The following is a 12,503-nucleotide window of genomic DNA, read 5'->3' on the forward strand; positions in this document are numbered from 1 at the left end:
TTAAAAAGTGGGGTATTTCTCTATAATCTCAGCTTTTAATATCAATACTACCCAGAACGGGGGAATTTGCCTCATTACGACACTGATTTAACTCCTTGACACAAGTTGTACTAGAATTTCAATCCACAGTTCATAGATTATATTCAAATCATGAAAACACATAACATGCACGTCGCTGTACAATCGTTGAATACAGACGTCTAATGTTTAATTAATAGGAAGGAGAGAAAACGGCCATGTTCACATTAAATCTAATGTGATGTTGTGGCGCCCTCTGCTGGCCAGATGGAGGAAACTGGAGTCGTGAAACATTTGGGGAGACGAGTGACGTCACTGAAACAGTTTCACTCGTCTCTCGTTAGGCTCATTATGTGAACAGGATGTGAGGTGAGACGCCGCCTCCTCCGCCATATGGTCCCTGAGGGAACACTGGCCCAGCAGGGGGGCGGGGGGACGGGGGGGGGGGGGGGGGGGGGGGGGGCGGACAGGGGGGACGGGGCAGAGTCAGATCAGCCTCCTCACTCCTCAACACAAGCTGTCGTCTGCCTCTCTCCACCGGAGCTCCAGTCATTCTGCTGTTTAGACACAATCTGAGGAAACGAGTTTTGTGTTTGAAGAAACAAGTTGAGAGGAAGATTTGTCGTAAACGATCACAAAGACCAGGTGCCACATTTCATAACTTTAATTCGTATCAATCCAAACACACAAACCGAGTCGTAACCTTGCTTATAAAAACTACAATACTATAGACTAGACCTATTATACTATAGGACCAGACCTATATACTATAGACCTAGACCTATATACTATAGACCAGACCTATATACTATAGATCAGACCTATATACTATAGACCAGACCTATATACTATAGACCAGACCTATATACTATAGATCAGACCTATATACTATAGATCAAGACCTATATACTATAGACCAGACCTATATACTATAGACCAGACGTATATACTATAGACCAGACCTATATACTATAGACCAGACCTATATACTATAGACCAGACGTATATACTATAGACCAGACGTATATACTATAGACCAGACCTATATACTATAGACCAGACCTATATACTATAGACCAGACCTATATACTATAGACCAGACGTATATACTATAGACCAGACGTATATACTATAGACCAGACCTATATACTATAGACCAGACCTATATACTATAGACCAGACGTATATACTATAGACCAGACCTATATACTATAGACCAGACCTATATACTATAGACTAGACCTATATACTATAGACCAGACCTATATACTATAGACTAGACCTATATACTATAGACCAGACCTATATACTATAGACCAGACGTATATACTATAGACTAGACCTATATACTATAGACCAGACCTATATACTATAGACCAGACGTATATACTATAGACTAGACCTATATACTATAGACCAGACCTATATACTATAGACTAGACCTATATACTATAGACCAGACGTACAGTATATACTATAGACCAGACCTATATACTATAGACCAGACCTATATACTATAGACCAGACCTATATACTATAGACCAGACGTATATACTATAGACCAGACCTATATACTATAGACCAGACCTATATACTATAGACCAGACGTATATACTATAGACCAGACCTATATACTATAGACCAGACCTATATACTATAGACCAGACGTATATAATACAGACCAGACAATGTTTACATAGACGACACTATGAAATATGAATCATTCGCTGGTTAAATAATCCACCAAGGCGTTTCCTGCTTCGGTTCTTAAGGTGTTACTGGACTTGAGGTTTGCAGTGAAAAGGGGGCAGGAGGTCTTGCCCCCATCCACAGACCCTCAAAGACCAGGTCCACCAGGTCCACCAGGTCCAGACAACAGACCCCAGACCAACATATAAACTGACACTTTCACCCGACGCTCCACTTTACAGACGGAGACGGACAGATTTGGTTAAAAAGCTTAAAAATGTGGGACAATCGCAGCAAAACTGATTGTGGATTAGGCTGCAGGCCTGTTCAGGAGACAAAGGGGGCCACGGTGGAGCCGGGTCTTCCTCGCCCCCCCACAGTCCAGGTTTCTGGGCCACTGGGATCTTACCACACATGGCGCCTGCTATTGGTATGCTAATGGCGCTGGTTTTATTAGGCCTATCGTCAGGACTACAGCTGGGCCGCCGCAGAAATGCTCAGAGTGAATCAGTTGGCTGGAATAGGGGGGGCGAGGGGGGGGGAGGGGGGGTCAGGTCAGAGCTGGAGTTCACGTCAGATGTGTCCGGTACCAACCAGTCTGCTTTTCAAAAGGACCTGCTGCCACAGACCGAGACCAGAGGACTCAGATAGTTGTAAGGAAACTTTACTTCTATAGTGATTTTCGCAGATGACATCACAAAGAGCTTCAAAGCAGTCTATGAAGTTTAGGAGATTAAAATGCAAAGATGTAAACGACACAGAGTCGGTGGTTTAAAAATGGGATAGATGAAACTCGGGAGATATAAAAACACTTAAAACACAGAAACACTGCAGTTCGGCTCAGTTTAACTTATTTAATAAAACAATTGATTTTGCTCCTCTTAAAGATTAAATTGCATTTGCTTTGTAAATGTTAAGTCTTGCTGATCGTGGCTTAACCTCGATGGCGGCTGACCTCAAACTGAACGATGAGACGAGAACAATAACAACAATCACAACAATCACAACAACAACAAGGTATTAGGGTCAGGAGGGCCTGAGAAGTGAGACCAGGACCCAGTTCCAGTCCAGGTATGACTGGAATCCAAAGAAACGTTCAAGAGGATAAAGCAACAAGTGTTTTAAGACGTGAGGTCGACTCACCAGGCTGGAGGAAGACCAGGAGGCAGGAAGTGAGAGAAGGAATCTGGACCCAGACCCTGAACCGGAGCTTAGAGAGGGAATCTGGACCCAGACCCTGAACCGGAGCTTAGAGAAGGAATCTGGACCCAGACCCTGAACCGGAGCTTAGAGAGGGAATCTGGACCCAGACCCTGAACCGGAGCTCAGAATGAACCAGCAGAGGACAGCAGGACCAGCACGGCTCCGCTGAGGCGCCACATTCCAGAGACCCTTCAGAGACGGGCTGAAATAAAGGAGCATGCGGGGGAACCGGGGGTCCGAGCACCTCCGTCACCTCCGTCACCTCCTGGACTCCAGCTGAAGACCAGCTGAAGACCAGCACATGGTCCTGAACAAACCTCACCTCCACTGGAGGAATTAGCTTGAACGGAGGGGAGATTTCCTTCAGGATTACTGGGGTTTTTCCCCTGAGAGGGGGTGGAGGAGGGGTGGAGGAGGGGTGGAGGGGGTCTATTGTCACAGCCAGTCCCTGGAGGAGTCCCGGACCTTGCCTCGTCTCATTGGCTCTTAAGGGGCTATTATGCAAATGGGGGGGATGAAACGCTGGACTCCTCTCTTCCCATCTCCCCCGTTTTGAGGCAGACGTGCATTTCCATCGCCATGGCAACAGGTTGATCTTCACAGGGTGGTGGGGGGGGGGGGGGGGACCCTGTTTTCTGAAAGCCTCTGGTAATGAGCACTGCAACTGAACCTAAAGGAGTGTGAGCAACATGGCGGCGACGGCGACGAGTCCAGAACCTTTACATGATACTACGGACTGTTCCTTTCATCTGGAAAACCTTTGTTCTTCACTCCACATTGTTCCTTTGAACTTTTAGAGCTCAAATTATGAAGAAAAGAAGAAAAAAAATAGATGGGATTTTTTCAAATGGAATGAACATAAAGTGGGGGGAGGGGGGGGGGGCAGCACATTCCTGGGGTTAGTAGCATACCAGCTGACCTGCAGCCCAGAAACACCTGGAGCCCGGAGGTCTCGTCTTGTAACGCCGTTTATTTAATATATGTCAGCGTTCGATAGTCGATCGAACCCGACGAACAGCAGCAGGACAGGAAAGAGGACGAGGTCTGACTGCAACACTCGTCCAACACCGTCTGGACAACGTCAACGTCAACGTTAACATTAACGTCAACGTCAACGTCAACGTTAACATCAACGTCAACGTCAACATTAACGTCAACGTCAACGTCAACGTTAACATCAACGTCAACGTCAACATTAACATCAACGTCAACATTAACGTCAACGTCAACGTCAACGTTAACATCAACGTCAACGTCAACGTCGACATCAACGTCAACGGAGAAAAGAAAAGAAGAAGAAAAGACTACAAACTAATGAAGTTCTGGTAAAAGGAGGATTTCCTCTCTTCAGGCTTTAACAGTTTTCAGAAATCTACTTAGAACAAGAGTTCACTGCATTCCAGACAAACTGGAGGTGATTGAGGAAACAACCTGCTGGAAGTGTGATTCTACTGCTGCTCTACTGCTCTACTGCTCTACTGCTCTACTACTCTACTACTCTGCTGCTGCTGCTCTACTGCTGCTCTACTGCTGCTGCTCTACTGCTGCTGCTGCTCTACTGCTGCTCTGCTACTGCTGCTGCTCTACTGCTGCTCTACTGCTGCTGCTCTACTGCTGCTGCTCTACTGCTGCTGCTCTGCTGCTCTACTGTTGCTCTACTACTCTGCTGCTGCTCTACTGCTGCTCTGCTGCTCTACTGTTGCTCTACTACTCTGCTGCTGCTCTACTGCTGCTCTGCTGCTCTACTGTTGCTCTACTACTCTACTGCTGCTCTACTGCTGCTACTCTACTGCTGCGCTGCTGCGCTGCTGCTCTACTGCTGCTCTGCTGCTGCTCTACTGCTGCTCTGCTGCTCTGCTGCTGCTCTACTACTCTGCTGCTCTACTGCTGCTCTACTACTCTACTGCTCTACTGCTGCTCTACTGCTACTCTACTGCTGCTCTACTGCTACTCTACTGCTGCTCTACTACTCTGCTGCTCTGCTGCTGCTCTACTACTCTGCTGCTCTGCTGCTGCTCTACTACTCTGCTGCTCTACTGCTGCTCTACTACTCTGCTGCTCTACTACTCTACTGCTGCTCTACTACTCTGCTGCTCTACTGCTCTGCTGCTACTCTACTGCTGCTCTACTGCTACTCTACTGCTGCTCTACTGCTGCTCTGCTGCTGCTCTACTGCTGCTCTACTGCTCTGCTGCTGCTCTACTGCTACTCTACTGCTGCTCTACTGCTACTCTACTGCTGCTCTACTACTCTGCTGCTCTACTGCTCTACTGCTGCTCTACTACTCTGCTGCTCTACTGCTCTGCTGCTGCTCTACTGCTCTGCTGCTCTGCTGCTGCTCTACTACTCTGCTGCTCTGCTGCTGCTCTACTACTCTACTACTCTGCTGCTCTGCTGCTGCTCTACTACTCTACTACTCTACTGCTCTGCTGCTGCTCTACTACTCTACTACTCTGCTGCTCTACTACTCTACTACTCTGCTGCTCTGCTGCTGCAGACTCACTGGACCTGGAAGCTTCCCCTCTTTCACTGTTTCTCTGCATCCTCTGCTCATTAAAAACACCACATACCTTCATTATTGGCACTGGAAACTTGTTTTTTCTTTTTCGCTGCAACACGACAACAGTTCGGCTGAACAAACATTTACAACTCAACAGTTTCTCTTCCACCTGAAGACACTGTGGTACTTCACCACTACGCCAGGAGGGGGAAACCAAATGCAACAGGAATAAACAGAGGAAACCATCCTGATGGTTTAATGATTCATTCCAGTGGGGCTCCTGCACAGCAGGGGTCCAGCAGAGAGCACCACCCTCTCCACCCTCTCCACCCTCAACACAGACGTAGCAGCAGAACATCGGCTGGTGTCACAACATATTTCACCTTTTCAGGCCTGGAAAACGCGTCAATGTGGGAAAATTACACTTTTTAACACATGTATTACTTAAAGTGTTCATGCTGACGTGTAATTTAGCTGAAGTCGTTTCACAACTTTTGTTTCTGATGCAAAAACAAGACCAAGGAGGGAAAAAACACCACGCGGCTGAAGCTCCTAGAAAGGACAGTGTTGTATTTAAAAATGTTTTTTTATTTTTTTTAAATAGCATAACGTGGCTGAAATGACAGTGTTGTATTTAAAAATGTTTATTTATAAAAAAAAAAACCAAAAAACACCACGCGGCTGAAGCACCTAGAAATGAGTTATATTAAAAAAAAAAAAATTATAAAAAAAAAATAGCATAATGCAGCTGAAGCTCCTACAGTGTTGTATTTAAAAATGTTTTTTTATTTTTTTTAAATAGCATAACGTGGCTGAAATGACAGTGTTGTATTTAAAAATGTTTTTTTATTTCTAAATAAAAAAAAAAAAAACCACAACGTGGCTAAAGCACAACTTTAAAGGTTCCCATGTGACGAATCACAAGACACAGTTTTGCAAAAGGCCGTTGCAGAGACAGCAGGATGCGTTCCCACAATAAGAGGCCACGCCCCCCCCGCTGTGAGGAACCTGTCCAGCCTCGGGCCTCTTCCTGCACCGACGATCACTGCAGCTCGGCTGCAACGGCTCTCATGAGTCACCGCATGCGAAACTCCGGCTCTTCCGCCTCTGAACAGCCACACCTGCGGGCCGGAGCAGGTTCCGACGGCTCCCCGGGCCTCGCTGCGCCGCTCAGCGCCAACCCGGGGTTAAAGGAGCGGCGTCTCACCGCCGACGCCTCACAGCCACAGACACACACCGGCCACACGGCGGCCCGGCGAGGCAGAGTGCAGCAAACTGCAGCCGCATTAAAGTCCAGTGAAATGTAACACACTACTTTGTAAAAAACGGTAGTTGTGGTTCTACTTGTAAGGTTCTCCGACTCTGCCCCACCACTGTTGTCGCATAACAAAGTTATTTGAAGTTTGAATCTCCAGCCGACGAAATCGGGGGAATCCTTCTCCTCCGTGGGCGGAGCCTATGTGTGACATCACGAGTTGTGCAGATCTCGATATGTTGTGTTTATATCGGCTTGTTTCCTCTTAAATATCAAGTTTTTACAGTGTTTTGAAGTTCTAGTCGGTGTTTTATGAGCCTTGATGAAAGATTGAGCCTGGAAGAGACCAGAGAGGAGGAAAGGAGTACGGGCGGCGGGAGCGGCTAGCTCGGGCGGCTAGTGGCTAGCGGGAGCCGCTAGCTTGGGTGGCTAGTAGACGATCCAGTAACACCTGGACTCGTCTTCAGTGATTCAGTCTTCTAGCTCTTGGACGTGTTGGATCCAGGAAGCCGGTCGTTCTGCCAAAAGTCAGAACTCAAAGGTGAAAAGTGGCGGCTGCTGAGGCGAGGAGACGAGGACGAATGGAGGACGAAGCGTCTTCTGCTTCCTCAAACATGTTCCAGACGGGGTCACCGATGGCAGAACCACCTTCTGTGTCTTCTTCATCAATCACTGGGTTTGAAATGACCATGATGATGAAATATGGTTCAATTCAGCCTCTTCGTGGTCAAAACTCTGATCCTCCATAATGTAAACACAACTTGGGCGTGTGCACAACTCGTGATGTCACTCTGTTATTGTCAGAAGCTCCGCCCAGCAGAGGAAATAGCGCCGTTTATCGGCTATTTTCTCTCAGATTGTCGTGTTTTAACATTTGACCTTCAGCCAGTTAGCAGGAAAACGTTCTAGAAGAGACACCAGAGAGTTCTGGAGGTGGAACCTTCATTTCACCGGGACTTTAAAAGACGAGGAAAAGTGTGAGTGGCTGAAGCACCGAGGTTCGCTGATGAACGACCGTCTCCTAAAGTCGACAGACTCTGTTGCTGGAAGGTGACGGAGGAGAGACGCTCTTGTTGACGGAGGAACAAAGACGAGCCCTAAAAACGGAGCAACGGGAGGAAGGACGAGTCTCCAGGGACCGAACGTCTGAGTCCAATAAAAAAATGAACAATCGGCCTTGTCCATGTAAGGAAATGTGTCTCGGTCCAGACAGACGGCGAGGCTCCGGTCCAGGACTCGTCCTCCTGCAGCTCCAGTCCTCCTCCGTCAGGAGGAACAGCCTCATGTTCTACAAACTAAACGTGTGAAAATACAGACAAGAGACTTTCCACATCGTTACTGAAGGTGGGACGAGAAATGATCCCATTTTCAATTAACTGAGTACTTCCTGTCAGAAACATGCTTCTAAATCATCTTTACCAAAGCAAAGACTTTATTGAATCAACTGTGCAGAAGAGGAGTAAGAACAGTGGAGCTACTTTACAGGAAGTAGCCCGAGTCGCCTGAAATGACGAAATGACCGCAACAAATTCATCTGATTAAAGTCCCAATGAAATGAAGGTTCCACCTCCAGAACTCTCTGGTGTCTCTTCTAGGAACGTTTTCCTGCTAACTGGCTGAAGGTCAAATGTTAAAACACGACAATCTGAGAGAAAATAGCCGATAAACGTAAATGTAATAATAACAAACCCAGCGCTAAACAGCTTATTCACTCAAACTGGGCTAATCTCCTTTGTGACTGAGCTTTTTTAAAGACGCGACTGAAAATGTTCTGGCAGAAACTGAACAAAAAACTAAAACTTGCACCGTCAGCATTCTGAGAGTCGCTAGTGAAGCAGACGAGTACGAGACGACATCGTCCACAGAAAGACACTCGCAATGACGAGAAAAAACAATGTTTAATTAGATAGAAAACCAAGTTTCTTATATTTATATTGGCTTATTTACTCTGGATGAAACGTGACTGATGACACTTTATTGATTTGGAGTAAATAAAGGAAACCAAATATTAAATCCTGCCGTCATTGTGGAAGAACATGTGTGTGGTGGTGTTTACACAATGGAAAACAATCAATAAAAACAACACCATTTATGGTTAGCACGATAAAAAACGACTTCATGTCCTCATGAGAATTAAAAACCAAGAATCAATGTGAAAACGAAACAACAATTTTAGTCTTTTTCACAAACGTAACTTCAAAAGTTACAACCCAACTACCGACAACATTAACGTGTTCTGAACTCCTCTGGTTCTCTGGGCTAAAATACACAACGTGGACTGAAAGTACTGCTTTCTGCACTGGTCTCTGGAGTTCAGGTGTAAAAAAAGCAGTAAATAAAGCAACACTTTGCTCTGCAGTGTGAAATAAATCAGAGTTTCAGAGAGAAAGTCTGATTTATTTCCTCAGAATAGAAGAGCGACTGACAAAGTGTTTTCAGACTTTAAAAGCAGGAGAGACGTCAGAGGGACGTTTGTTGCTGCATCATGGAGAATTCTGGAGAATCATGGAGAATCATGGAGAATCATGGAGAATCATAGAGAATCAAAGAGAATCAAAGAGAATCAAAGAGAATCAAGGAGAATCAAGGAGAATCATAGAGAATCAAAGAGAATCATAGAGAATCATGGAGAATCATGGAGAATCATGGAGAATCAAAGAGAATCAAAGAGAATCATAGAGAATCATAGAGAATCATAGAGAATCATAGAGAATCAAAGAGAATCATAGAGAATCATAGAGAATCATAGAGAATCAAAGAGAATCAGAGAGAATCAAAGAGAATCATAGAGAATCATAGAGAATCATAGAGAATCATAGACAATCAAAGAGAATCAAAGAGAATCAAAGAGAATCAGAGAATCAGAGAATCAAAGAGAATCATGGAGAATCATAGAGACTGACTGAACACTGGGACTCTTTCCTTCTGATAATAAACAGAAGTGAAGACAACAGCAGGACAGACGAGACAGTTCCAGAGAAAGGCGACGTGTGGTCTTGGTACGGAGGATTAGTTCAGGGCGACGCTACGACGTGATAAAACAATGAGAACAGTGTTTTATCATACAGAAGAACCATTTAGAACTTCTGACCAGGAATCTGACGTTTACACAAGATATGAACACTGAACAATCTCTGAGAGTCGTTTAGGACTGAACGAGTCTCTGTTCATAACTTTACTCTCTGTGTGGGAGGAGGAGGAGGAGGAGGAGGGGGCGGGGCTTGTCCCTACCTCTTCACCACCAGGTGGAGGAGGAAGAGGAGGAGGAGGAAGAGGAAGAGGAAGAGGAGGAGGAAGAGGAGGAAGAGGGGGAGGAGGAAGAGGAGGAGGGGGCGGGGCGGGGCTTGTCCCTACCTCTTCACCACCAGGTGCAGGAGGAGGAAGAGGAGGAGGAAGGGGAGGAGGAAGAGGAGGAGGGGGCGGGGCTTGTCCCTACCTCTTCACCACCAGGTGCAGGAGGAGGAAGAGGAGGAGGAGGAAGAAGAGGAGGAAGGGGAGTCCCTACCTCTTCACCACCAGGTGGAGGAAGAAAAGGAGGAGGAGGAAGAAGAGGAGGAAGGGGAGTCCCTACCTCTTCACCACCAGGTGGAGGAAGAAAAGGAGGAGGAGGAAGAAGAGGAGGAAGGGGAGTCCCTACCTCTTCACCACCAGGAAGAAAAGGAGGAGGAGGAGGAAGAGGAGGAGGGGGCGGGGCTTGTCCCCACCTCTTCACCACCAGGTGCAGGAGGAGGAAGAGGAGGAGGAGGAAGAAGAGGAGGAAGGGGAGTCCCTACCTCTTCACCACCAGGTGGAGGAAGAAAAGGAGGAGGAGGAAGAAGAGGAGGAAGGGGAGTCCCTACCTCTTCACCACCAGGTGGAGGAAGAAAAGGAGGAGGAGGAAGAAGAGGAGGAAGGGGAGTCCCTACCTCTTCACCACCAGGAAGAAAAGGAGGAGGAGGAGGAGGAGGAAGAGGAGTCCCTACCTCTTCACCACCAGGAAGAAAAGGAAGAGGAAGAGGAGGAAGAAGAGGAGGAGGGGGCGGGGCTTGTCCCTACCTCTTCACCAACAGGTGGAGGAAGAGGAGGAGGAGGAGGGGGCGCGGCTCTTCACCACCAGGTGGAGGAAGAGGAGGAGGAAGAGGAAGAAGAGGAGGAGGGGGCGGGGCTTGTCCCTACCTCTTCACCACCAGGTGGAGGAAGAGGAGGAGGAAGAGGAAGAGGAGGAGGGGGCGGGGCTTGTCCCTACCTCTTCACCACCAGGTGCAGCGTCCTGTAGGACCCCTTGACGAGGACGATGGCTTCCTGCCTGAAGCCGGTCAGATGGACGTGGTTGATGTGGACCAGCTCGTCTCCGACCTGGAGACTCACAGCCGCTGCTTGTCCTCCGTCCTCCACCTGCAACACACACAGGGGACACGTCCTCTTCATCATCTGTCCATCACAGAGAACCACTGTTCTATCATCTGTTCTGTCATCTGCTCTATCATCTGTTCTGTCATCTGTTCTATCATCTGCCCTATCATCTGTTCTATCATCTGTTCTACCATCTGCCCTATCATCTGTTCTATCATCTGCCCTATCATCTGTTCTATCATCTGTTCTATCATCTGTTCTACCATCTGCCCTATCATCTGTTCTACCATCTGCCCTACCATCTGCCCTATCATCTGTTCTATCATCTGTTCTACCATCTGCCCTATCATCTGTTCTATCATCTGTTCTACCATCTGTTCTACCATCTGTTCTACCATCTGTTCTATCATCTGTTCTACCATCTGCCCTATCATCTGTTCTACCATCTGCCCTATCATCTGTTCTATCATCTGTTCTACCATCTGTTCTACCATCTGCCCTATCATCTGTTCTACCATCTGCCCTATCATCTGTTCTATCATCTGTTCTATCATCTGTTCTATCATCTGTTCTACCATCTGCCCTATCATCTGTTCTATCATCTGTTCTATCATCTGTTCTATCATCTGTTCTATCATCTGTTCTACCATCCTGCTGCTGCTCTTTATTCATAACGTTTTATTTTAGGACATAAAGAGAAGTCAAGCAGGATGGAGGTGACGTAGTGGGCGGAGTCAGGAAGTAGACGACACACTGTGTGTGTGTGTGTGTGTGTGTGTGTGTGTAAAATAAATAAATAAACATGTCACATGATGACGTCTTCGAAACCAAAATCAGAGATTTATTTTTAAAAAATGGTAAAAGTCAACCCGTCTGGTGTTTAGGACATTTGGAATCATTGAATTCTGTTGTTTTTCTGCTTTATTTATTTTTGTTTACACGTCATTCCCACCATTTGTTGTCTAAAAGTTGAAATCTAAAGGTGCATCTCGTATCTTTTGTAAAAAATAAACATGTTCGGGCGGCCTGTTCTATTTTAGCGTCGCTAGATAATAAGTAATCTATTACATTAATGACACGTTAAACTCAGTGATTTCTTCTGCTCATGGACCAAAAATACAATAAAAAAAAAAAAAAGTTATGACTCAAAAATATTTATCAATAAAGTAAGACAAGCTTATAAAAGTGTGTTCGTGAAAAACTGGAGGAGTTATAGAGGAGAGACAATGTTTATATCAATAAATTAACAGCAGGAGGAAAAACACCAAGACGAGAGAAACACTGGAAAAAACTGTGAAGAGAGGGATGAGAGAGGGATGAGAGAGGGAAGAGAGAGGATGAGAGAGGGATGGGAGAGGGGTGAGAGAGGGAGAGAGAGGGAAGAGAGAGGGAGAGAGAGGGAAGAGAGAGGGAAGAGAGAGGGATGAGAGAGGGATGAGAGAGGGATGAGAGAGGGGAGAGAGAGGGAAGAGAGAGGGATGAGAGAGGGATGAGAGAGGGATGAGA

General features: G+C 46.4%; 1 protein-coding gene across 1 annotated transcript in view; it reads right to left on the reverse strand.

Annotated features, from left to right (window-relative positions):
* The window catches only part of LOC308148184 (protein Shroom2-like), a gene marked incomplete at its 3' end in the record, with an annotated part of 35,900 nt that overhangs the window by 11,968 nt on the left and 11,429 nt on the right, over window positions 1–12,503 (reverse strand). The window contains 1 exon segment of the mRNA XM_080521625.1: window positions 10,891–11,039. Within this exon segment, the coding sequence (XP_080377751.1) occupies window positions 10,891–11,039 (149 nt within the window).

Source organism: Blennius ocellaris (genome assembly GCF_963422515.1).
Source record: "Blennius ocellaris genome assembly, contig: SCAFFOLD_218, whole genome shotgun sequence".
Classification (NCBI taxonomy): Eukaryota; Metazoa; Chordata; class Actinopteri; order Blenniiformes; family Blenniidae; genus Blennius; species Blennius ocellaris.